The sequence below is a fragment of the Microcaecilia unicolor genome, chromosome 13 (assembly GCF_901765095.1).
Source record: "Microcaecilia unicolor chromosome 13, aMicUni1.1, whole genome shotgun sequence".
Taxonomy (NCBI): domain Eukaryota; kingdom Metazoa; phylum Chordata; class Amphibia; order Gymnophiona; family Siphonopidae; genus Microcaecilia; species Microcaecilia unicolor.
The window spans coordinates 48,461,150-48,488,758 of NC_044043.1; the positions used below are offsets into that span (position 1 = coordinate 48,461,150).

The 27,609-nt window shown below is 42.9% G+C and overlaps 1 protein-coding gene across 3 annotated transcripts in view; it reads left to right on the top strand.

Annotated features, from left to right (window-relative positions):
* TBX4 (T-box transcription factor 4) overlaps positions 1–27,394 on the top strand; it is an 89,577-nt gene extending 62,183 nt beyond the window's left edge. For all 3 annotated transcript variants that reach the window (XM_030186198.1, XM_030186197.1, XM_030186199.1), the window contains exons 5-9: positions 33–180; positions 15,053–15,205; positions 20,670–20,758; positions 22,713–22,957; positions 25,841–27,394. In XM_030186198.1, coding sequence (XP_030042058.1) covers positions 33–180; positions 15,053–15,205; positions 20,670–20,758; positions 22,713–22,957; positions 25,841–26,472 — 1,267 coding nt within the window. In that variant the 3' untranslated portion in view covers positions 26,473–27,394. The remainder of the gene's footprint in view (positions 1–32; positions 181–15,052; positions 15,206–20,669; positions 20,759–22,712; positions 22,958–25,840) is intronic.
* The last annotated feature ends 215 nt before the right edge of the window (positions 27,395–27,609 follow it).

Consider the following 27,609-nt stretch of genomic DNA (forward strand, 5'->3'; position numbering starts at 1 on the left):
TGTAACTAAGAAAATGGATATTGTTGTTCCAGGATGGTGGCTGGAAAAGCAGAACCAGCCATGCCCGGAAGGCTCTATGTACATCCGGACTCCCCGGCTTCAGGATCCCACTGGATGCGACAGCTGGTCTCCTTTCAAAAACTGAAGCTCACCAACAACCACTTGGATCCCTTTGGACATGTAAGGAACAATTAATTAGAAGGAACCGATCTGCCAAATCACAATGAAGTTTTATGTTTCAACAATTTTTATTGATGATTTAGCAAAGAAAGCATCCAACCAGTGCAGTATACAATGAATTGGAAACAATAAACATATCAAGCTAAGCATAAGCAGGCATTAACCTCATCATCAATCTTTTAATTTTTCCTCCGCACCTAATCCAACCCCGCCCCCATCCCTCCCCCCCCAATAAACTATATATTCCAACATTTCTATTGATGGTACATCAAAGCACAAAGTCAATAAACTCAGGAACCTACCTGTTAAATACGCCAACATAATAAGAGAAAGACCATATGCCTGCCATCATCAATTAAATATTCAACCCCCCACCCTCCTCCTCCTCCTCCTCCCCCCATCCCAAATAATAGACCCCTCAATAAGCAGTGTCAAATCCATCCCCCCTCCCCCTCTAACCTACCCACTTACTGATAACTATCCTTCCTAAAGCATTTAACTCCCATATCTCGAAGGATCCTGATTCTTGTGTCCCTTCCAATGTACAACCAAAACCTTTATCACTAGCCCATGCTACTGCAAAGCAAAGCAACAAGAAGATGTCGTTATCAGCGCCATCTCCTACTCCAACTACTGACTCGGAAGAGTCATATCGTCCTAGTGTTATAGGTTATTAATAAGGAGACTGCGCCCATGCTGACTCAGCCGCTGCAAGTAGGGTTTCCAAAGCTTCAAAAAAAATTGTTTGCGTTTGTGGGACCCGCGTGCCTCCTTAGCCTCCCAAGTGGTCAGAAGATGAACCTGATTCCGCCAATGCCAAAATGCTGGGGATTCTGCCGATGTCCAATATTGCAAGATTACTTTTTTAGCAACCAAGCCCAGCTTCCGACACAGCAGAGTGTTATATTCGCCCATGGGATGAAATGACCCGGGCTTGTCTAGTAAAAATTGTTCCCACTGTCCCTTGAAGGTGGCAGCCCAACATTTGCGTTAAAGTGCCCTTAACCCTCCCCCAAAAGTGTTTGATCCCAGGGCAGAGCCAATAAGTGTGAAAATATGTATGTCTCTGATGATTATATTTAGGGCAGACTGACTCCCCATTGCCTACCATATGCGTGATATTAACTTTGGTCCAATAGGCACGCATAACTACCCTAAATCCACACTCTCGAAGCCTCGCCTCTGTAGTAAGTGATAGGATCCCCCGTAATGTAGCAGCGACATCCCAATCCCCCAATGGCCCTCCCAAATCCTCTTCCCAATGTGTCCTCAGCCAGGTAAAGTCTCTTTCTGGGGCATCCCTCATCAAGTTCTTCCGAAGACTTGACACCGACAAGCCTCTAAGCTCAATCCCCTGAAAGTACTCTCGGAGTTTAGCGCCTAACTACAGTGCCAACAGTGTCTTATCCAAGGATGAGACATAATGTTTGAGCTGCACATAGGCGAATCGGTTACCCCATTGAGATCCCACCTGCGCCTGCAGCCTTTCATAGGGAATCAACTCTCCTTCTCTCTCCAAAACTTGTTCCAAATTATGAATACCCCTCCTTTCCCACTCAGCGAAGATCGGATTATCCATGCCCGGTTGAAAAAACTCATTACCCCTAAGAGTGAGTAAATCAGTTACCGCTGGATTAGCTCCCAATTGCTCCACTAGGAAGCACCACATCTCCTGCAACGGATGTAATAACAAACTGCCCTTCAAATGAGGAGGCGTCTGTTTCTTAGACAGGTGTAGCAATGAAAAAAATTTATGGGGTGCAAAATATTCACTTTCTAGTTCTGTGGGTGTAAAAGTCTGTCTGTCCACACCAATCTCCCAAGTGACGCAGTAAACAAGCTTGATTGTATTGTTGCAAATTAGGGAGACCCATGCCCCCCCCCCACCCCCGCTCCAATCCCCCACTAAGACTGAAAGGCGCAACTTTGTTTTTTTCCCCCTCCAACAAAAACCGTTGAAGAGCCGATACAAGCCCCTCATGTCTCTTTTTGTGATTTTAATCGGTAATGATTGAAGAACATATAGCCAACGCGGGAATTGAACCATCTTTATTAGAGTCACTCGCCCTAACAGGGACAGAGGAAGATCTTTCCACGCCTCTAAGCGTCTTTTAGTGTTGTCCATGAGCATTCCCACATTGAGCCGGTACAGGGATACTACATCCATCGCCAAGAGAAGACCTAAGTACCTAAAGGAATTCCCTGCCCACTTCAAAGGGAACTCCCCCTCCCAATCCCTCTGAAGGTGTAATGAGGACGGTAAAGCTTCCGATTTGTCAACATTAATACAAAATCCAGTATAGTCTCCATACTCTTGGAATGACTCCAGCAAGGCGGCAAGAGACCCCTTCGGATCTGCTAGATGAACTAACAGGTCATCGGCAAACGCTGCCACCTTGAAACAGCAAGAACCCACCTGAATACCCCTAATCTCAGGATTCGCCATAATGTTCCTAATAAAAGGATCTAGTGTCAACACAAACAGGAGAGGTGACAAGGGACACCCCTGTCTAGTGCCCCTGTGTACCGCAAATTCTTGGGAGATATGTCCATTCACTAACACTCATGCCTTAGGCGACGAGTACAATACCTTTATTACTGAGATGAACCGCCCGGTAAACCCATACGTGTGCAGCGATGCAAAGATAAAATCCCAGTGCACCCTATCAAAAGTTTTTTCTGCGTCAAAACTAACAAGGATGTAGTGCATCTCTTTCTGGCGTCTACAGTATATTCCATTGTCGTAAGTATTTTATGAATACTCTTGGCCACTGAGCGCCCATGCACAAAACCCCCCTGCGCTTCATGAATAATCCTGGGCAAAACTCGGGCCAAACGATTTGCCATGATTTTTGCCAATAACTTGGCTTCATAATTCAGAAGTGAGATTGGACGATATGATTCTGGAAGCGTAGGGTCCCCACCCGGCTTAGGTAGGACTATGATATTAGCTATATCTAAAGATGATGGTAAGGCTTCTACCTCTACGATATTATTGAACAAACGGATGAGAGGGGGTACCACTTCACTCCCCATAAGCTTATAAAACTCCGCCCTATAACCATCTGGCCCGGGGGCCACAATGAAGTTTTAAAAAATAATCTCTCTATATAAAAGGCAACACCAACATTCTATGAAGCCTCCAGCCGGAAGTGTGAAGGGGGCGAGATATCCGGTTTCCCTATGAGTGTCTGCCCCGCCCTCTCTGTAACACAGTCAGTGAAGGAAAACAGCAGAGCACGAAATCAAATCGCTGGCTCTGTAACAGTGAAGGACTCAGAGGGGGGAGGGGAGAGAGCCCAGAGGGCAGGGACACACACATTCCCACATGCACACAGAAGAAAACATTGCTAGCCCCCGTTTCATTTGCATCAGAAACGGGGCTTTTTTACTAGTAATTCTATAAAGTGAGCTTTAAGATTACACTGAGTATATGTGCAATGATTAAAGTAAATTCCATTGAATCGCTCTTCTGTAGATATGTGTATTCCTTACACAACGTGTATTTTATAGGTAGGTGTACATATAGATGGAGTCTGTGCAGGACTGACACCTACATGTGTCATTTATTGAATACTATGTTATGTGCATATCTCTGGCATTTAGATGTGAGGACTTACTGTACACCAGGTCTATGGCTGGCATAAGCGCTCATGTTTAAATTATTGATGTGTATTTCACCTGTTATGCTAGTATTCTATAAAGGAAAGTGGGTGCTACCCAAGTACCTCAAGCTGCCGCGAGATGTCACAGCAGCCATTTGCAGTCAGCAGCCACAAGGGGCCCCCAAAGCCTTCACTAGAACCACCAGGCAGGGATGCCGAGAAGGGGGCAAGATTCTCTGGGCCCAGGTCTCCAAGGGGGGCCTAATGCTGCCACCACATTGGCAAAACTTCTGGTGGCAGGCAGGCAGGCACACACAAGCAGAAGGCTGCATTGGCCTGCTTGTGTATGTCGCCGGTTTTTTAAGTATCTCTCCAGCAGCCTCGGATCTGGCTCCCTCTCCTTCCATTCCCTGGGTCCATTCAATGTCTCTGCCTCTTCCTCCCTCCCCCTGGTGCTGAAATGATGCCTTCAAATTTGGCAGCAGCTACTGCTGTAGCGATTCAAGCAGGCGGCTTCTGACCAGGCTTTCCTTTCCTTTGACTGCGTCCTGTCTCCTATGATGCAACTTCCTGTTGCTGCGCAGGCGGGACACAGCCAAGGGAAGGGAAGGTGAGTTCTGCAGTCAGAGGAGGCAGCAAGCATGGCGCATGGCTGATAATACCCAATGAGATTCTACAGCTGTTTCTCAGAGGCTGAGCTTTTCTCCCTGAGCAGACTCTTTCCCATCTACAATTGAGGAGAGGTTATGCTACACATCCTTTAAAAGTCCATTTTTTGTTTTATAAAGGAGAAATTTCCATTCTATAGCAGTGACTAAACTATACATTTGAGGTACATGTGTAATATCAGCGGTCATGTACATTTAAAAATAGTAAAACTGCTCTCTTTCATTTAAACAGTCGAGGTTGAGTAGTACACCATAGATCCGTTATAACACAGCTTGATGTAACGAGGGATCAGTTACAACGCGGTCAAGCTTGGATGCCAGATTTTTCATGTGCTTTAGGTTTGAGCTAATTAGTTCTAAACTAGTTCTTTGAATTGATGTAAGGCAGTACTGGCTAACATGGAAATTTCTAAAAAACTAGAAAAGCATGGTCAGTACAAGAAAAGCTACAAGCTTTAGATCTTTTACAATTAGGAAAAACACAAGTGGAGGTGTGCAGACACATGAGCATTGGCAAGTCCACTCTACGGGGGTGGATCGATGAAGAAGCAAATTACAGCAAGCCACAAGTGATTTTGACACTGATGAGGGTCTCCAATGAAACCAGCTAAAGCATGCAAGCAATATCCCCCTAGATAAAGCCATGTTCATTTGGTTTACCCAAGAACGAGCAGAAGGAACACTTATCTCCAAAGAAATAATCAGGAGTCAAATAGAAAAACTAAAAAAGGAACTGGACCGCCAGCATGGGCTACAAGCAGAGGAGAAGGAATTTAAAGCAATTAAGGGTTGGTTTACCCGATTAAAAAAAAAGGCATGGCATCCGGAAAGTTGCAATTCTGGTGAAGTTCAATCGGCTGACACTCAAGGAAACTAGAAGGTGAATTGGATTCCAAAGATAAGGTGGAAGCTCTGTTTCAAGAACTGTTCACACAGTGTGGTATTGAGGACACAATGGAATGGATTAATATTGATAACGAGTGTCCTACATATGATCATCTAAATGACCAGACAATTGCAACGAATGCTTTAAGTCATCAAGCACAAACTGAAAACCCAACTCAGGATGGCAGTTATGAACATGATTCTCCACCTCCACCACCAAAACTTACATCGGCTTTAGCGGCCATGGATACTGTTATTCAATGGCTGCAATTGCAAAATGTTGACATGATTCATATTCTTCATTTGAAATCGATTATTGAAATTACAAAACGGAAGAAACGAGAAGCAGCAAAACAGTCAACTCTGGACTTATTTACTAAAGCAGGATGTTAATTTTAGCCTGTGTTTTCTGTGTTGTGACCACATTCACTATTAATATGTGGATACAATGTTTTAATAAAGTACATTTGATTTATCAATGAAACGTGCAGCCTTTTAATGAACTGGGGTGTGGGTGCCAGTGCGGATAACATAGACCCAATATAATGCAGACTCACTTACAATGTGGTATAAAAATTTGGACCCCATCTACCACGTTATATTGGGTCTGTGGTGTATATGATATTATGGTAGCTATTGTTTAGTTAGATTGAGAGGATAGTGAAATTTTGAGGAAAGATACAGGAAGGTTTATGTATGGTGTAAATACTTTTTATGCTCTTGAATCACTGTTTAGAGTATACGTTTTATCTATGTTAAATAAAAAGTTTGCTTTTCTTGTAATTAGGTACCTTTTAAAGTACTGGAAATAGTAATGCTGTGAATGTTATATCAATTGTATCATATCAAATATCTAATACTGCTTGATACAGTAGCTAAAACTCTATACAGAAACTGTGACTATTTGCATTAATTTATGTCAAAATGTCATTCCCATAATTCAGACTCCTCCCCCACAAAATTCATTTACCATCACTAGATAAGAAAAGGCATTTTTTTCAGGTCAAGGAAGCACATAAATATCCTGGATTTACAATGATGGCTTCTTATTTTTGATTGATAAATGGGCATTTTTCTGCAGCCACCAAGTCAATGTAGTCTCATTTCAAGAAATTTTTGATATAAATTTTATCCCCAATCCTCAAAAACAGCATATGTAAACTGATGGATTTGGGTCTCCTTTGTAGGCTTTTAACCATAGACTCAGCATGGGGAACATCCTTAGTATTAGAACCTAGGAATGGATGTTGAATTCTCATGAGATACAAGGCGTTGCTTTAAGAGATATTTGATGTATGTATGTCTCAATGTGCAACTGTTTGGGCGGGAGGTCCTTAAGATTGTTTGCCCCGGGCCCGGCTTGGTCTCTCGGCAGCCCTGCCACCAGGGATATAGGTAGGCTTGTTCTGGGGGGGATTGGAGGGCTTTGAGTCTGGTGGGCTTGGGGAGTAGGAAGAAGTGGGGCTATTTGGGAGGCCAGGAGGGGGATTGGAGGTACTTTCCAGTTAAAATATAGTAAGTCCCATAAATATTTCCTCCTATTTGTTTTAAAAGTATTTCCATGCAACTTCCTTGAGTGTCCCCCTAGTCTTTGTACTTTTGGAACGAGTAAAAAATCAATTTACTTCTACTCGTTCTACACCACTCAGGATTTTGTAGACCTCAATCATATCTCCCCTCATCCGTCTCTTTTCCAAGCTGAAGAACCCTAACCTCTTTAGCCTTTCCTCATACGAGAAGAGTTCCATCCCCTTTATCATTTTGGTCACTCTTCTTTGAACCTTTTCTAATTCCGCTATATCTGTTTTGAGATACAGCGACCAGAACTGAATACAATTCTCAAGGTGCAGACACACCATGGAGCGATACAAAGGCATTATAGTACTTTTGGTCTTATTCACCATCCCTTTCCTAATAATTCATAGCATCCTGTTTGCTTTTTTGGCCTCTGCCACACACTGAGCAGATTTCAGCGTATTATCTATGACACCTAGATCTTTTTCTTGAGTGCTGACCCCCAAGGTGGACTCTAGCATCAGGTAACTATGATTCAGATTATTCTTTCCAATGTGCATCACCTTGCATTTGTCCACATTAAATTGGCATCACATTGGCCACCCTCCAATCTTCAGGTACTATGGACAATTTTAACAACAGGTTACATATTACTAACAGCAGATCAGCACAGAGCATCTGTGAGAAGAGAGTGTAGAACTTAGTAGGTGGTGTGGATGGGCAGACTGGATCCGTCATCATTTTTCTCCGTTTCTATGAAGGACTTCAGATAGCCACAGTTCTTCTCTCACTGCTATGGGCAGGCAATTTGCTCTCAACCTTGAACTGTTGCATTTTATACAATAGGTGCTGCCACAGTAGAACCGGAACATTTAGTGATCTACTGGGAGAAGTCAAACAATTTGCTCTTGATTATGTTACATCTGCAATTACCACCAGTGCATATTGCAAGTAAATGCGTGTGTTCAGTTTTTGGTATTCAATGTTGAAGCAAAAGCTCAGTCTTAAAAGAACCAACCCAGGTTCACAAATCCCCTCTGAAGGCCTTAATAAGCCACATACAGATCCCACATCTCAATGAAATATATGTAGTAATTAAAGAAGGAACACTATAGAAGCTATGCCTTGCTTGTTAATCCTAAACCTGTCGACCATTTTGAAATTCGTAGTCTCATAACAATGAAAGAAGTAACATTTTAGAAGTTTTCTTTGCTTGTCTTCTTAAGTAAATGATGAATATACACATTTCTTGAGTTTATTAGTTTATGCCATTGAGTAGCATGGATGAAAGAGTGAAACATCACTCAACAATGCCTACAATCTTAGTTCAATCTTTACCCGCCTCCTGTCCTAGCCTTTGCTATTTCTTGAAAAGAAGCACCTGGTCTCCTTCTAGTGCCAGACATGTTTGATAGAAGCTGCAAGCATGATGAAAGCTGTCTACTGCAGGTCACTTATGTTTCCCTATCAGCACATTAACACACAAGACACAGCCTTGACAGGAAAAAAATTGGTTCCATGTTTACCTTCTAGAACTCCTTCTTAATGTTAGCAGGCAAAAGTATTAAAATATTCTTGTTCTCCAATAGTAGGAAATGCTAAGTGTTAAAAAGGCAAGTAAGTATGACAAAGGAACCTTAGGGATCCTTTTACTAAGATGCGTCAAAGTGTCCTGCGCTGGTGTAGACGCATGTATTGGATGTGTGCAGGACAGTAACCATTAATGCTTCCTTCCGGATGTTTAGTGTAACAACACATAAGTTATCATTTCGGTAAATACTAATGAAATTTGCAACCACTCCTTCGTAACTGAGTCAGGAACTCAGCATTAACTTCCCACTTCTTAAGTAAGGCAGAACACTGGTATATCATTTATTTGCTTTATTTACAAGTTTGTTTTACCAAGGGCTTTTAATTAGCAACTTCAGATCTAACAGATAGTATTCCTTGTACAATTCCATCCAAAGTGTAAATGCAAGTAACATTTTCTAGACCTAGCTGTTCTGACCCTTCATGGGGTAATTAACATCTACAACACACTTACAGTTGCCTTGTCTGCCTTAGCCTTGATGTTGTTTTAATCAAGAAGATAGGTTCCCATGGACCCCTGGACAGCAACAATCCCAACCCACACACATTCCCGCTTCCAGACTGCCCTTTAAATTTATTCTATGGCTTTGCAGCTCCGCAGCTCCTGGGCTTTTCTTCTTCCCTGCACTAACAGACTGTCATTGGCCCATGGCGCTTAATTTTCTTTACTTGTGTTTTAGCTGTTTTCTTACTAGATCTCCTGGATTGCTTGCCTCCAATATGAATTCACTTCCTGTCAGTTCAGGGACTCCCAGCAACTACAACTCCCAGCATTCTCATGAGCTTATCTTTCAGAGCTTTTCTATATCTTTTGGATCTCCCTCTAATTTCAAACTGATGTACAATCAGTGATACACTGCCTAGTGCTTCATTACAACATAGGAATCAAGTAAGAGAAATGACTTTTAATTCTACTGATGACTCATCTTTGCGATTCAGCACTGATTATTAAAATATAGAAACCAAGTCAAACTATTTAAAAAAGGATTATCTCTAGCAATATGAATTACTTAATGGTCCATCCAGTCTGCCCAACAGTCACACTCATTATCAATTTGTGATTAAACTATGAATGTGGTACAAATACTTGATCCTGATCTTTCTTTGCCATTTCTGGGATATAGACAGTAGAAATCCACCCAGCACTGTCCCAATCAAAGCCCACTCCAGCCTATCCCAATCTGTCTTTTAAATGATAGAATACTGACATTTGTGCATGCACTTCCTGGTTAAATCTATGTGGCTTCTTATACAATTACCCCCAAATCCCTGGATTCTATAGAGCGCGCCTAGAGATCCGCCCCGAAAACCAGGTGTATTCTATAACAGTGCGCATAACTTAATTGGCTTAACAAGCTAATCAGTGTTGATAACAGCACTTAAACAATAATAAACACTAAATGGTAATAATTAGAATTTACGCACACAAATCACTAAGTGTATTCTGTAATAAACCACCTAAATTTTATTGCATGCAGTTCAAAAGGGACATGTCTATGGGCGTGGAAATGGGCGTCTCATGGGTGCTCCAAAATGTACACGCATAGTTATAGAATATGGCCCAGTTCGCGTAAATCTATGTGCAAAGATTTACACCACATTTTCATTGGTGTAAATGAAAGTACGTAGTTTTAGGCACTGGGATATCCTTCTAAGCGTATTGTATATACCACGCCTAAATCTAGGCGCTGCTTATAGAATTTGCTTAGGCGGAAATGTTTACCGTACAGATTTTTTAGGCACCTTATGTAGAATCATATTATCCAACCAAAACACACACCCAGGAACACATAACCTTTAGCTGCATTGAGGGTGGTTTTCAAACTGATCATTTATGTGAGTTAAATTTTGCCTGTGTAAAAATGGCTTTCAAAACCACCCTCTAAGAGTACTCTCTTAAAATTAAATATTTATTTCTGAGAAAAAAAAATCTATTAAAATGTAGAAATGAAATTTATAACACAAAGCAAGCTGATGCATACCTTGATAGACTGGTGAGTTGGCAATAATAACTGTGTCCAGGGGATCTATTAAAAATCAGCATATTTGTATTTAAACATACAGAGAATAATCAGGCTCATTTTCGAAAGGGATCGCCGGCGATCTTCCGACACAAATCGGGAGATTGCCGGCAATCTCCTGATCCCGGCCAAATCGGTATTATCGAAAGCCGATTTTGGCCAGCTTCAACTGCTGTTTCGTCACGGCACCGGCCAACCTTCAAGGGGACGTATTGGTAGGGTAGTGAAGGCGAGACGAGGGGCGGGGGCATGGGTACGAGATGGCCGGCTTCGACTTATAATGGAAAAAAAGAGGCCGGCTCGAACGAGCATTTCACCGGCCGGACTTGGTCCATTTATTTTTAGGACCAAGTTTGGAAAAAGTGCCCCAACTGACCAGATGACCACCGGAGGGAAGTGGGGATCACCTCCCCTTACTCCCCCAGTGGTCACCAACCCCCTCCCACCCAAAAAAAACAAACTTTGCCAGCCTGAAATGTCATACCCAGCTCCTTGACAGCAGTATGCAGGTCCCTGGAGCAATTTTTAGTGGGTGCAGTGCACTTCAGGCAGGTGGACCCAGGCCCATCCCCCCTACCTGTTCCACTTATGGTGGTTAATGTAGAGCCCTCCAAAAACCCCCAAAACCCACTGTACCCACATGTAGGTGCCCCCCTTCACCCCTTAGGGCTATGGTAATGGTGTAGAGTTGTGGCGAGTGGGTTTTGGGGGGGGATTTGGGGGGCACAGCACACAAGGTAAGGGTGCTATGCACCTGGAAGCTATTTTTGTTTTGTTTTTTTACATTTTTTCCCTAGGGTGCCCGGTTGGTGTCCTGGCATGTGAGGGGGACCAGTGCACTACAAATGCTGGCTCCTCCCACGCCCAAATGCCTTGCATTTCGCCGGGTTTGAGATGGCCGGGCCCAGTTTCCATTATGGCTGAAAAACAAAGCCGGCCATCTCATATAAACCCGGCAATCCTTCTCTAAACCCGGCGAGCGATTTGGCCAGCGCCAAGCGTATTTCGAAAATATGCTTGGCTCCACCCGCTTACGGTGCCGGCCCCGAAGATGGACGGCCATCGATTTGGCCGGCACCATTCGATTATGCCCCTCAATGGCTCTGATATTAATGGAAGCTAACTAATAATCAGTGTTAAGTCATTGTAGGCTTCAAGTGTCAAACATATAGGTAACATTGATGGACTTCGGGTCATAAAAATATAGCAGCAATGAGTAATCATGTCATTTTGAAAAATGCTGAAGACCTTCCTCTTTAGCAGATTTCTGGGAGCGCGTCCTGAAACTCCTGTTTCGACAGATTTGATCACTCTTACCCAGCTGTCTCTTTGTAGTTATTTTTATTCAATTGTAAACATAGTATGAAGTAGTCATGTATTATCTTTGCTTTGTGTACTCTAGCCTTGATTCACTGAAGAATCCTTTCATGAAGCTGCGGCAAAAAGGGGACCCGAACTGGTGTTTTTTTATGCATGCCCAGGCCTCTTTTTAAAGAAATGGAAGTGCGGCAAGTGAAGCATTTCAGGTGGGAGCACTCACCGCCACCCATTGAGGTGGCGGTAAGGGCTCTTGTGCTACACCAGCAGTAACTGGGTAGCACGCGGCACTGCCCAATTACCGCCAGGTACACACCGGCATCCAGTAATAAAATTACCCTCCAGAATCCTTGTAATCCTTGGCTATATGATGAAGAGGCTAAGGCTAAGATATTCTCCATAAAACAGGATAACTAGTCCCATACATGGCAATGAAATAGTTAACAGAAATCATGCATGGTTTATAACATGTCCAAAATTCCTCATTCTCCCTCCTGGGGGTATCTGGAAAACGTCAACAATAAAAAATACATTTAAATGTTATATAGAGCACTGGGGTAGGATGAGGCACTGCCAGATCTGATGTGCAGATACCTGGTCTCTTATCCACCTTAAATTCAAAGTGGGCTTCTGTTTCTCCTGCCTGGCTCTGGCAGCTTCATGAAGCAAAACAGAGCGTAGCAGGCTGAGTATGTCTTCAAGCACTGTAAAAATGATAAGTAGTGGTAGCAGAAGTATCAAGAGCACCATAATAGAAACACTTGACTTTTCAGTTTTATCTAGTTTTTAAAGAAAGCGACTTTCTTGATTAACAATTGACTTTTGAACAAGGAGCTGATCTTCAGTAGCATATTGTGATGGTGGGGGGGGGGGGGGGGGTCATATTATTTATTTACTGCTAAACATTATAAGATGAAGTCAATTAATCAGTGTCTGCAGCTTACTGATCAAAACTCTATAGTATTTAAAATGAATTTATTTATTTATTTGTTACATTTGTATCCCACATTTTCCCACCTATTTGCAGGCTCAATGTGGCTTACATAATGCCAATAATGTTAGATTTTTATTGTGACTTTCATGCCTACTTACTAGAAACCAGGCTCTCGACATCTGCTCAATTTCACAGGTACCCCAAAATGGCCACAAGATAGAACTCCATGCCATGCTATAAAATGAAGATCAACTTAATCCATCTCACTCATCTTACAACAAAGGCCTAAAATAGGAAAAGGTCTAAAGAATCAGTGACAAGCTAGAAACTCCTTGACTCAGTCTTGCTATCTCTAACGAGACATCCGTTTCTATTTTTCCATGCTGCAATAATGGAAAAGGGAATGGGATATGACATGCTGCCTTTCTGTGGCAATCAGTGTGGTTTACATGTTATATACAGATACTTATTATTTTGTACCTGGGGCAACAGAGGGTTAAGTGACTTACCCAGAGTCACAAAGAGTTGCAGTAGGAATTGTACTGGGTTACCCTGGTTCTAAGGCTACTCCTCCATTCCAGCAGTGGGTTGGTTCCCACAATATGGCTCTTATTTTTGAAGCTCTATTCGTGGTTTGGAATCTGAAAAAGGGCACTTCGAGATCAATATTGCATGGACATCCAACCCCCAATTTTATAAAGCTAAGATATGAATGTCTAAAACAGTGCCTTTCAATCTTTTAAATTTTGTGGCACATTTTTGAGTTTGTTCAAATCTCATGGCACCAGGGGCGTATCTGACTGTCAGCGGTAGGGGGGGCCAGAGCCAAGGTGAGGGGGCACATTTTAGCCCCCCCCCCCCGGTGCCACCACTACCATCGCCCTCGCCGCCGCCATCATTGCCGACTCGACCCCCCCGCTCACTCGCTGTCGCCTACCTGGGCTGGCGCAGACCCCATCCCCCGCCAGCCGAAGTCTTCTTCCTTCCTTTCAGGTTTCTGAGTCTGACGTCCTGCACGTGCAGGACATCAGACTCAGAAACCTGAAAGGAAGGAAGAAGACTTTGGCTGGCGGGGGATGGGGTCCCCGCCAGCCCAGGTAGGCAACAGCGAGCGAGCGGGCAGGGGGGACGATGGTAGGGGATCCAGGGCCAAATCTACGGGGCCCTGGCCCCCGTGGCCCCATAGCAGCGACGCCCCTGCATGGCACACCAAAACCAAGGTGTTTACTAAGCCAGCACTAGCACACAACAAATTTTGTGTGACCCCCACTCTCCTACTGGACAGCAATATTTTTTTTACCCATGTGCATCATTCTGCTAACTTCAATCTAATCCCTCAATAAATTTTGCTTCCTCACATGATTGCCTCTGCATTGTTCCATTTGTGGTCTTCTTCACTGTTCAATTCCATGTATGTTTCCCTTGGATGTCCCTCCCCCCACCCCCTATGGCCTGTGAAGCCTCTAGAACAGGGTTTCTCAACCCAGTCTTCGTTGAACCCCCTCAGTCAGTCTGGTTTTCAAACTACCCACAATGAATATGCATGGGATATATTTCCATACAATGGAGGCAGCGCATGCAAATTTATCTCATGCATATTCATTGTGGGTGTCTTGAAAACCAGACTGGCTTGGGGTTCCCCAAGGTCTGGGTCGGAAAACGCTGCTCTAGATCATACTACATTGGCAAAAAACTAAAGAGAAATTAACCTGGATTTTTACATTTTGCCCTACATAGGTTTTTGATGACATGGACAGTAGTTGTGGATAGATTAGTCAAAATAATACCATTTGCTTTTTGACCTCCATGACATTTTTATTATATTACAAAAATAAAGCAGATTGGGAATGATATTCACGCCGCAGGAGGTAGCCGGTCAACCTCCCGCAGTCAGCCCTGAGCCCAGATATTCAATGCCGGCCCATTTCTGGCAACTGGCATTGAATATCCGGGTGGGTTTTTTTGGCCGGTTTAAATTTAACCGGCCAAGCCGATATTCTAGCTATTTTGGTGGCCTAATTTGGCCACCAAACTTAGCTGGTGGTCCACTGAATATTGGCAGATAGCCAGTTATAGCACGCAATATAACCGGCTCTCCGCTAATCGCAAACCAGCAATATTCAGCAGGAGATCGCTGACTATATTCCACTAAATACTGCCAGATAGCCAGTTAAGTGCCATTTAACTGGCCAGGAGCCATTCCTGGCCCGTTAATTGGTTTTACAAATTGGCCAGATTGAGTTTACCTTGTGCATTTGCTCCTATTAACTTCCCTATTCACATGGTCATAGATGAACTACTGAGGCTGCTGTAACCAGCCTCACTTTTACATTGCAGATAATTCTGAATTCCATGCACAAGTATCAGCCGAGATTGCACATTGTGAAAGCAGATGAAAATAATGCCTTTGGTTCCAAGAACACAGCCTTCTGCACACATGTCTTTCCTGAGACTACCTTTATATCTGTAACATCCTATCAGAATCACAAGGTAAGGCATGTAACATCCCACATCTGTTTACAAAACACTGCTGTACCTAAAAACCTCTTTAATTTTCTGATCCATAAGAATGGTTTGTGGTTTTATAATGTTTACCCATGATTACCATTTCTGTAGCGCATACGGAACAAAGTGGCCTGATTTCCCTGCATAATTAAAAGAAAGGGAATGTCAGTTCTACTCACTTAAAGAAAACAGTGATACCTTTTCTGTACGGTTTTAAGACTTCAGGAGCTTGTGGAATTCACGAGCTGAACGGCTTAAATATTTGAAAAGAGGTTCTGCTGATGAGGATAACCTGAATAATGTGAAGGGTAAATCTATAACTGGGCACTTGCATTTTTGTGCCTCTTGCATACCTAATATTACAGAATACTAGGACTTTTTTTTAGTTCAATATTTTTATTGACTTTAAAATACAATACAGAAACAACAACAACTCAAAATTTGAAAGCTCCCTTCCTCCTCCCAGGTCACATCATAATGCAATGCTGGATTACATACAAACTACATATTGCTAACTTGACGATAAGTACCATGAGGTGCCCACATTCTCTTATAGGGTGCCAAGCTCCTCCTCTTAATTGCAGAACCCTCCTCATACCTTCTGACCATACAACATTCTACCACCCAATCATACTCAACTCAGAATTACTTTTCCATTCATAGAAACATAGAAAAATGTAGGCAGATAAAGACCATATGGCCTATCCAGTCTGCCTATCCATGCCATCTAATCTCCCTATCTCTCCCTTAGAGATCCTATGTAAGTGTCCCAAAAATTTCTCGAATTCAGATACTGCTTTCATTTCCAGCACCTCCACCAGGAGGCCATTCCACGAATTCACCACCCTTTCTTTGATGAAGTATTTCCTCAGGTTACTTCTGAGTCTATCCCTTTTCAACTTCATCCTATGCCCCCTCATTCCAGAGCTTCCTTTCAATTGAAAGCTTCACCTCCATTTATGTCACATAGGTATTTAAACATATCTGTCATATTTCCCCTCTCCTACTTTTTTTGTTTAAGTCTGTCCCTATATACTTTATGACGAAGACTACTAACCAGTTTAGTAGCCACCTTCTGAACCAACTCCATCCTGTTTTTATCTTTTTTTTGTTACATTTGTACCCCGCGCTTTCCCACTCATGGCAGGCTCAATGCGGCTTACATGGGGCAATGGAGGGTTAAGTGACTTGCCCAGAGTCACAAGGAGCGGCCTCTGCCTGAAGTGGGAATCGAACTCAGTTCCTCAGTTCCCCAGGACCAAAGTCCACCACCCTAACCACTAGGTCACTCCTGTCTTAATTGTACACAATATTCTAAATGAGGTACATAAGTACATAAGTACATAAGTAGTGCCATACTGGGAAAGACCAAAGGTCCATCTAGCCCAGCATCCTGTCACCGACAGTGGCCAATCCAGGTCAAGGGCACCTGGCACGCTCCCCAAACGTAAAAACATTCCAGACAAGTTATACCTAAAAATGCGGAATTTTTCCAAGTCCATTTAACAGCGGTCTATGGACTTGTCCTTTAGGAATCTATCTAACCCCTTTTTAAACTCCGTCAAGCTAACCGCCCGTACCACGTTCTCCGGCAACGAATTCCAGAGTCTAATTACACGTTGGGTGAAGAAAAATTTTCTCCGATTCGTTTTAAATTTACCACACTGTAGCTTCAACTCATGCCCTCTAGTCCTAGTATTTTTGGATAGCGTGAACAGTCGCTTCACATCCACCCGATCCATTCCACTCATTATTTTATACACTTCTATCATATCTCCCCTCAGCCGTCTCTTCTCCAAGCTGAAAAGCCCTAGCCTTCTCAGCCTCTCTTCATAGGAAAGTCGTCCCATCCCCACTATCATTTTCGTCGCCCTTCGCTGTACCTTTTCCAATTCTACTATATCTTTTTTGAGATACGGAGACCAGTACTGAACACAATACTCCAGGTGCGGTCGCACCATGGAGCGATACAACGGCATTATAACATCCGCACACCTGGACTCCATACCCTTCCTAATAACACCCAACATTCTATTCGCTTTCCTAGCCGCAGCAGCACACTGAGCAGAAGGTTTCAGCGTATCATCGACGACGACACCCAGATCCCTTTCTTGATCCGTAACTCCTAACGCGGAACCTTGCCAGACGTAGCTATAATTCGGGTTCCTCTTACCCACATGCATCACTTTGCACTTGTCAACATTGAACTTCATCTGCCACTTGCACGCCCATTCTCCCAGTCTCGCAAGGTCCTCCTGTAATCGTGCACATTCCTCCTGCGACTTGACGACCCTGAATAATTTTGTGTCATCGGCGAATTTAATTACCTCACTAGTTATTCCCATCTCTAGGTCATTTATAAATACATTAAAAAGCAACGGACCCAGCACAGACCCCTGCGGGACCCCACTAACTACCCTCCTCCACTGAGAATACTGGCCACGCAATCCTACTCTCTGCTTCCTATCTTTCAACCAGTTCTTAATCCATAATAATACCCTACCTCCGATTCCATGACTCTGCAATTTCTTCAGGAGTCTTTCGTGCGGCACTTTGTCAAACGCCTTCTGAAAATCCAGATATACAATATCAACCGGCTCCCCATTGTCCACATGTTTGCTTACCCCCTCAAAAAAATGCATTAGATTGGTGAGGCAAGACTTCCCTTCACTAAATCCGTGCTGACTTTGTCTCATCAGTCCATGTTTTTGTATATGCTCTGCAATTTTATTCTTAATAATAGCCTCCACCATCTTGCTCGGCACCGACGTCAGACTCACCGGTCTATAATTTCCCGGATCTCCTCTGGAACCCTTCTTAAAAATCGGAGTAACATTGGCTACCCTCCAGTCTTCCGGTACTACACTCGATTTTAGGGACAGATTGCATATTTCTAACAGTAGCTCCGCAAGTTCATTTTTTAGTTCTATTAATACTCTGGGATGAATACCATCAGGTCCCGGTGATTTACTACTCTTCAGCTTGCTGAACTGACCCATTACATCCTCCAAGGTTACAGAGAATTTGTTTAGTTTCTCCGACTCCCCCGCTTCAAATATTCTTTCCGGCACCGGTGTCCCCCCCAAATCCTCCTCGGTGAAGACCGAAGCAAAGAATTCATTTAATTTCTCCGCTACGGCTTTGTCCTCCTTGATCGCCCCTTTAACACCATTTTCGTCCAGCGGCCCAACCGACTCTTTGGCCGGTTTCCTGCTTTTAATGTATCTAAAAAAATTTTTACTATGTATTTTTGCTTCCAACGCTAATTTCTTCTCAAAGTCCTTTTTTGCCCTCCTTATCTCCGCTTTGCATTTGGCTTGGCATTCCTTATGATCTATCCTGTTACTTTCAGTTGGTTCTCTTCTCCACTTTCTGAAGGATTGTTTTTTGGCTCTAATGATTTCCTTTATCTTACTGTTTAGCCAGATTCTTATACAGGGGCATCATCACCTCCTTTTTCCTACTGGCCATTCCTCTCCCTACGTTTCCAAGCATCCTTCTAGCTTTTGCCATTGCCTTTTCTACCTGTCTGGCCACCTTAAGATCAACACATACAATCACACCCCAAGTCCCATTCCTCTTTCATGTACAAAAGTTCTTCACCCCCTAAACTGCACCATTCCCTTGGGTTTCTGAAGCCCAAATACATAAACTTGCATTTTTTAGCATTAAATCTTAGCTGTCAAATGCTCAACCATTCTTCAAGCTTTGCTAGATCCTTCCTCATGTTATCCTCACCATCAAGGGTGTCTACCTTGTTGCAGATTTTGGTATCACCCGCAAAGAGGCAAACTTTACCAGACAGCCCTTCAGCAATATCGCTTACAAAAATGTTTAAAAGAACCGGCCGAAAAACTGAAACTTGCAGCACATCACTGGCAACATCCATTTCCTCACAGTGAGCTCCATTTACTACTACCCTCTGTCGCCTTTCACTCTATCAGTTTCTAACCCAGTCAGTCACTTTAGGACCCATACTGAGGGCACTTAATTTATTTATTAGTTGTCTATGCGGAACCATGTCAAAGGCTTTGCTAAAATCTAAATACACCACATCTAGCACTGCCCCTCAATCCAACTCTCTGGTCACCCAATTAATCAGATTTGTCAGACAAGACCCCAAGATGCCTCGGGTCCTGTAACCCATTGGATTCAAAAAAAATTTACTATTCTCTGTTTTAAAAGTGTTTCCATTAATTTACTTACCACAGAAGTCAGACTAACTGTCCTGTAGTTCCCAACCTCTTCCTTACTCCCACTTTTGTGGAGATGGACCACACCTGCCCTTCTCCAGTCCTCCAGGACTACTCTCGACTGTGGAGAAGGCAAGCACTGAAAAGGTCAGCCACTTACCTAAGTTCCTTCAGATGTATGCCCTCTGGCCCCTTCATTTTGTGCATCCTTAGTTTAGCCAGCTCCTCACAAACACAGTCATCTGAAAATCATTCATGGAATACCACACCTCTATTCCTATTTGTGTTTGTCTTCTGCAGTCCTGGTCCCAGTTCTTCGGCTGTGAACACAGAACAGAAATATTTGTAAAGAAATTCCACCTTATCATTATCAGCTTCTACATCTTCTTCCCCTTCACCATCTGAGTCTCACAATGCCACTTGTGCACTTCTTCCAGTCACTAACTTATCTAAAAAAATGTCTTGTCCCTCAATTTTACTGTATTGGCTACTTTTTCTTCCACTTGCATCTTTACCTTCCCGACTACCAGCTTCTCTTAGATTTTCCAGATATTGTCGCCTGTCGTCCTCTTTCTGCACTCTCTTGTAGTTTATGAAGGCTAACCTTTTTTTCCTTACCTTTTCAGCTACTACTTTTAAGAACCAAAGCGGCCTGCTTTTCCTCTTACTTATATTTACTTTCCTTACAAAAATGTTTGTTTCCCTTACAATAGCCCCTTCCAGTTTTGATCACTGCTTTCCTACTTCTTCTAGATGCTGCTATTTACATGGGCCTATCTGGTCACTAAACGTAACCTGTGAGCCAGTGACATAGTCAATGACCGGGCTTACCACTGACCGGGATATTCAGGAGGAGATTGCCGGTTATCTCCCGCTGAAAATTGGCGGATAGCCGGCTTGAGGGTATTTAACCAGCCAGGTGCCGTTCATGGGGAGTTAAATACTTTTGAATATTGGGCGGTCAGATTATAAAATCTTACCATTTCTGTGTGGTTTATTTTAAATCTAGGAGCAAGCATTTACACCAGCTCTATGGCTAATGTAAATGTTTGCACCTTAAATATAGCATGTTTTCAGACACTTACACTATTATTCCATAAAGAAAAGTAGGTGCCTACTTTTATTTCTAGAATAGGCTTAAAATAAGCATTTTACTAGCTCCTAAATCTAGGTACCCCTTGTAGAATTGCACTCATAAAGCCTAGATAATTCTGTTGCAGTTTGGCTTCATCGATTTTTTTCCTTCTTTCTTTAAGATAACCCAGCTAAAAATCGAGAACAATCCCTTTGCCAAAGGCTTTCGGGGCAGTGATGACAGTGATCTTCGTGTGGCACGTCTACAAAGGTGTGAGAATAGTTATATAGTTATCATTTGTGAATGTGTTGTATTGCAGAATAGTTATCGGTTGAGAATATTTGTCTTGGTTTTTGCTACACCTTAATTAATCACAGGTGTGACTATCCTGTGATATCTCAGTACCCAGCTTAGAGGTCTTTTTACTAAGCTGTGGCAAAAGGGGTCCTGCACTGGCGTCAGTGCGTGTTTTTGACGTGCGCTGAGGTTCCTTTTTAGCACAGTGGGTAAAAGGCTGTTTTTTTTTGCCGCATGGTCATTTTGGGGGGAGCATTTACCACCCCCACCCATTGAGGTGGCAGTAAGGGCTCCCACACTAACCTGGCAGTAACTGGGCAGCATGTGGCACTGCCCATTTACTGCCGGGTAAACACCGGAGCTACAAAAATTAATATATTTTTGTAGCACTGGAAACGGCATGCCCTGGGGGTGGGAACTACCGCCGGGCTGCTGCAGTAGCCTGGTGGTACTTCTGGTTTACGTAATGCAGCAGAGAGAGGGAGCAAAGTACAAACAAAAGTCCAAATAGCAAAAGAAAAAGTACCAGGAGCCTTCAAAATAGGGACACAGATCCTTTAATCATACATATTTGTAAAACAATCCTCAGAAAGACCCGACAAGGGCAGTGTTTCAGTGCTCAGTGCCTGCATCAGGGGTCATGTGGAGGGGCATAATCGAAAGGGGCGCCCAAGTTTTCCTGAGGACGTCCTCGCAGGACATCCCGGTGAAGGGGCGGGGAAACCCATATTATCGAAACAATGCCTGCCAGTGTCTGGTCCCCATTTTCAATGACCCTTCAATTTCCAAAAGGCCACTTCTCCTCCCTGTTTACTCCTACATAAGTACCACAAGACTACAGGTCACTGGTGCCACTTTGAACCCAGTGCTGGCAGAGGTGACTGGAAATTGCTTCTGCCTTGTACTACTACTACTTAACATTTCTAGAGCGCTACTAGGGTTACGCAGCGCTGTACAGTTTAACAATGAAGGAAAGTCCCTGCTCAAAGGAGCTTACTGTTAGCCGGCGCCTGGTTAATTTCTAGGTTGCCACACTAACCTGGGTAGTCGCTACTGGAGGCCGGATTCGCCCCAGCATTGAATACACAGGGTTAACTCAGCCTGTGGCTATGAGCAGCATAAAAGCCACTTACTGCTGTGTGTTGAATATCAACCCTTAGGTGTTTTGCATGTATTTGCATGCTTTGCTTCTATTTACTGTGTATCCCATGATAACTAATATTAATGTGCTTCACAGTAATATAACATCTGGCTGATATTCAAAGCAAGTTAACCAGCCGGAAACTGACTCTGACCGGTCAACTCGATTGGTTATGGCTATACGGTCATTTCCGGTGGTACTTAACGCTGGCTATGCCGGGGGCATTCTGGAGGTGGAGTCCTGTTAGGTCCCGATATTCAGACCTAATCGGCCAGGTTTCGCGCAAAAATGGGATCGCATAAATAGCCATTCTATCTTTATGCGCTAACCCATGGCCAGTTAAGTATGATTATTAATTAACCTGTCATGTGGTAGCCAGCTTTAAAAAAAAAATGGAATTTCAATGCTGAAGCCCACACAGGGCCTAGAGCTTTGAATTTCTGGTTTTAGCACTGGTGGCAGACAAAAAATACACTGTCCGCTGCCTGTTGAATATTGGCCAGCTGTGTTATTGCCATTTAACATTTGTTTAGGAGCAAATAATGTGCATTATGGCTGTAAGGCATCTTAAAAACTAACCCCCTCAGTTAGAACCAGAGCCAAGAATCTTCTGGCCTACCCATAGAAAGTCTACTGTTTGGTCTCAACTAATGCCCTTATTTTACCCCAGTAACCAGAGTAAGTTTGTTACAATATGCGAGTACTTTCCACAATAAAAAGTACCAACCTATTTTGTGTAGTCCTAGGCCTGTATTGCTGCTAACTACCTAACTACTTTATCTCCAGTAAAGAGTATCCAGTGATTTCCAAAAGCATCATGAGACAGAGACTGGTTTCCAGCCATCATGGTCCACTTTCTGGGAAAGGAGAGGCAAATCCACTTCATGGAAACCATCAGGCCCTGCAGCATTACCAGTATGAAAATGGGCCTCACGTGCAGTTTGGAAGTTCCGATGCTCAGGACCTGCCACTCAACACCTTCGCTGCACAGAGAGAATCAGGACTCTTTTATCACTGCCTGAAAAGAAGAGGTAAGCATGGGAAAATACAAATGGAATAAATGCATGGATGGCCTTAATTTCCTGGGTACACTCACAAATATAGTTGAGGAAACATAAATTCCAAGTATAATACCTTTTTCCTGGATTTTCTGTCACTTGTATAATAAAGTTGTCAAGATGCAGTGAGGACGCTGGTGACTTTTTACAAACCTTTTAATCTTTGGTCTCTTGCTGTTACTTTGTATTCAGGTTTGAATGTATAAAAGCAGTTTTTGTTCTATTTACACTGTGATTTTTTTTTAATGTGTGCAATTATTAAAGTTGCAATATGAAAAGTAAAATGTATTCAGAGGAAAATTGTAATACAGTCATTTAGTGCAATTACCCATACTTTCCCTTCTATATGCATAATTATAGAGCAGCCTTTTCAGAGCAGAGAACATCGCATTTGAGAAGAAGTATTGTTTTAATCTCAAGTAACAGTATCCAAAGACAGCATCTTACTAGATAGTAAATCGCAACAACAGACAGGTAATTGAAGTCTGTCTGACAACTTCTGACATCCACAAGGAAAGCATTTCTATCCAGTATTAAGCGGGACCCTATGTCAGCAGATATTTAGTCACTCTTTCTGTATTATCTTCAAACATTTCTTCTGCCCTGGACATGCTGGTAATTCTAGTAAAAGGAGGAAAAGAAGACAAGATAAGAAAATGTAAAAGGTTTCTTGAATTTGTCAAGGGTAACCCAGCAAAATGCAAAGCGGTACAGGTTATCTGAATAAATAAAACGCAACCTTTTGAGATGGAAACTGGCCAACTCCATCACTCCCTTTCACCTGAGAACAGTTACCAAACATGTAAGCAATGAGGAACTTTTTGTTGGTGGTGATAAATATGAAGCTATATCACAAAAAACGTTCTTCCTTTAAAATATTTAATTTCTTTTATTACAATACATATATCACATAAAACCACTTATGCTGTGTAAGTTCCGGAACTTGCCCAGTCACACCCTTCACTTCACCACCCATTCACATAAACCTTGTGTGGGCACATTTCTATATATCCACAATCTGTGTACATGCTCCCCAATTGTTGTTTCCTCAATTTCAAATCTTCCACTTGTGTCTTAGATATCGTCCTTAAAGGTTCAAATTATAGTCCTTATAAATCATAAAAATCTTCTAAATCACATCAAGCAGGAGCACAGTGTTCACAACAAAATCTCTCCAGCACTCTTCTTGGAGTAGTGTTAGTTCAGCAGAGTGAATCAGTGCAGTATGTCAAGGGCTTCCTGGAATTTACATACTGTTTCCAGACTTTAAGCACCTTCTAACTCTTCACACCTTCTCTTTTTTGTTCCTGCATATGAAGCACCATTTTCTACAGGATGTTCAAGAAGGAATTGAAAAGCAATGATATTATCCCTCGCTGTGACTCTAAATACAATAATCTCAAAAGACAGTGAAATACAATGTTCATTCAAGATTTATTTAAAAATTACTATGGACCATTAGCTTAGAGATACATCTTTAGAAGGACATGCCCACAATATTGTGAACGCCACCAGGCATAATTATATCTCCATCCAATATTTACCGTGCAATATGTGCTGATAACATCCCAACCAATGTCCAAACTCAAAACGTTGCACCAATTTCTTGTACAAGGGGAACTCCTCTTCAACCACATCTGGAATGCTAATGAGGGATAGACAGTCTAAATGAAAACAGCACCTACTAATCCCTGGGGTGATATGAATTAATCTACTTGGGTTTTGAAATCTTTGCCCTGCTTTCCTGCAGTTTGGTCATGCGCTGGGCCATTTTTTACCACGACTGGGAAAAGGGGCTTTTTTTTAATGGGTGTCCGCTGAAATTAAAACTAGTGTGTGCCTATTTATGGCCTGAGCCCTTACTGCTACCCATTGACCTATTGGTAAGGGCTCATGTGTTACCTGCACGATAACCATGCAGCACACGCCAACTGCTGGTTACTGCCAGGAACACCCTATGTGGTACAAAATAGAAAATTATCTTCTACCGTGGGATTCGGCGCACACCGAACTCAGAATTACCAGCAGACACACACGCTAGCCCGGCGGTAGTGCCGATTTGGCACGTGCTACCCATGCGTTAGCCCCTCCTACGCCTTAGTGAAAGGGCCCCATAGGTGACAGTAAGGGCTGCCCGATTACCGCCAGGTAAGCCCTGGTGCTACAAAAATGACACACACTGGGGGTGGGAACTACCACCAGGTCCTGCCGAATTGGCGTGCAGCCAGCCTTTTGTAAAAGGGCTCCTAAATGGAGTCTGTTTCCAAATATCACCTTAAGCTCCATTTCTTTCTTTCTTGCTTACAGAATGATGGTTGCTGTATTAGACAAATCTAATGAAGGGAGACTAACTTCTGAAATCTAATCAAAGATGTATTAAACCAATGAAAAAAGTGGAGTTGTAGCTTAGTGGTTAGAGCAGTGGGCTGATAACCAGGGATGCCAGCGTTCAAAGTCTTTTGCAGCTCCTTGTGATATTGAGCAAGCACGTAACCCTTTGTTGCATCAGGTACAAACTTAGTAAGTCTTTACTAAACCATGGTAGCGTTTTTAGCTCATGGTAGAAATCAGCTGGCAGTAAATGCCGAGACACCCAGAGAAAGCTGATTTCTACCACGAGTTAAAAACACTACAACGGCTTAGTAAATGACCCCCCTTAGGGGGCCCTTTTACTAAAGCTTAGCATGCGCTAATGGAATTAGTAAAAGAGCCCTCCAAGGACAGGCAAATTATTAGTATACCTGGATGTAACTCACCTTGAGATACTACTCAAAAAGAGGTGTGAGCTAAGTTCAAATTAATAATAATATCATCTACAACTTATCTGACCTTTATTTCTACTTTTCTTATTCACAGAAAGTGCTTGTCACTTGGACCTGCCCTGCAAGAGATCCTATCTGGATGCAGCCTCCTCCTCTGCCTCAATGGGAGACGATCATTATTTTCGGTCTCCACCTCCCTATGATCAGCAAATGCTGAGTCCTTCATATCGCAGTGAAGTAGGCCCAAGAGAGGCCTGCATGTATTCCACCTCTGGAGCTGAAATTGGAAGCATTTCAACGGTTGAAGACATGCCACCTCCCCCACCCCCTCTGAGCTGTAACATGTGGACTTCTGTTGCGCCTTACACCAGCTACAGTGTTCAGACAATGGAAACTGTGCCTTACCAACCTTTCCCGCCACACTTTACTGCCACCACCATGATGCCACGCCTTTCTTCCATAACAAGTCAGAGCTCACAGCCACCTGGTGAATCCCACATCAGTGTCTACAACCAGCTTTCCCAGGCTCAGGGCAGGGAGAGAGTTCTTTCCTCTTCCTACTCAAGAGAGAGGGTCCATCCTTCCTTGTCTGAGAGGAAACCCCCCTCACCTCACTTAAATACAGCCAATGAATTTTTGTACTCACAAAGCTTTTCCTTGTCAAGAGAATCCTCATTACAGTATCATGCGGGAATGGGGACCGTGGACAACTGGTCTGATGGATGACTGTGGTTTCTTGTGACACTAAACAGCTGATTTTCATCAGACCTGAATATGTATAAATTCACTGTCAGAGACTATGTACTTTTCTGAAACCTTCAAAATAGACCTTTTGAACAAAAATAAAATAGAGGCTGTGTACAGAACTGTGTATTACTTTAGACCCCGGTAATCCAGTCAGACTGCAATAAGAATGGTTAGGTATAAGGATATCTTATAAGTGCAGCATATTAAAAAATATATATAGGAAAGGTAGTCTTCATGAGTAACTTATTCAAATCAAGTAAAATTTGAAAGTACAGGTCACTCAAGTGAAGGTTCTTTCGGCCAAGAGATTAATTAGAACTGTTGCTTTGTCGTTTAGGGAAGGCTTTCAGTGTGGTCATTTTAAAAATCATGACATCTCATAGAATGCTATCTAAAGAGACTAAAAAGTAATAGATGCCTTATTTTCATAAATAAAATTACTTATAATATTTGATTCAAAGACTTCCTCAAAATCATCATCTAAGAAAGCCTCGTATGCCCTGTGTCACAAGGTCAGGAGCCTCAGATAAACAGATGTTAGAACTAGTCTCGCCTCTCCCTGAAGTAAATCTTCAGCCCACAGGAAAAGTATGAAAGTCCAGGAACAATAACCAATAAAACAACAAGACTGACGGTTTGTAAGATCCAACATGAGTGAAAAAGAAGAGCAGACCATATGTGACGGCAGATTTTTTGTTTTACTATTTTATGCTCTCGGATGATTCACTATTTGGAAGCACAGGTTGGAGACACTGGTGCTGATGTGCATCCAGCGGGAGGCAGCCCGTATAAATGCCGTGGTCAGCACTGACTCCGGATATTCAGTCCCAGTGACTGGCATTAAATATCCAGTTTTGGCCACCGGAATGTAAACCGATATTCAGTGCTAACTGGTTAAGGGGTCCTTTTACTAAGGTGCGCTGAAAAATGGCCTGTGGTAGTGTAGGTGCGGGTTTTGGGCGCGCAGATCCATTTTTCCGCGCACTTGCAAAAAATGCCTTTATTTAAAATTTTTGCTGAAAATGAACATGCAGCAAAATCAAAATTGGCACATGTCCATTTTGGGTCTGAGACCTTACCGCCAGCCATTGACCTAGCGGTAAAGTCTCACACGGT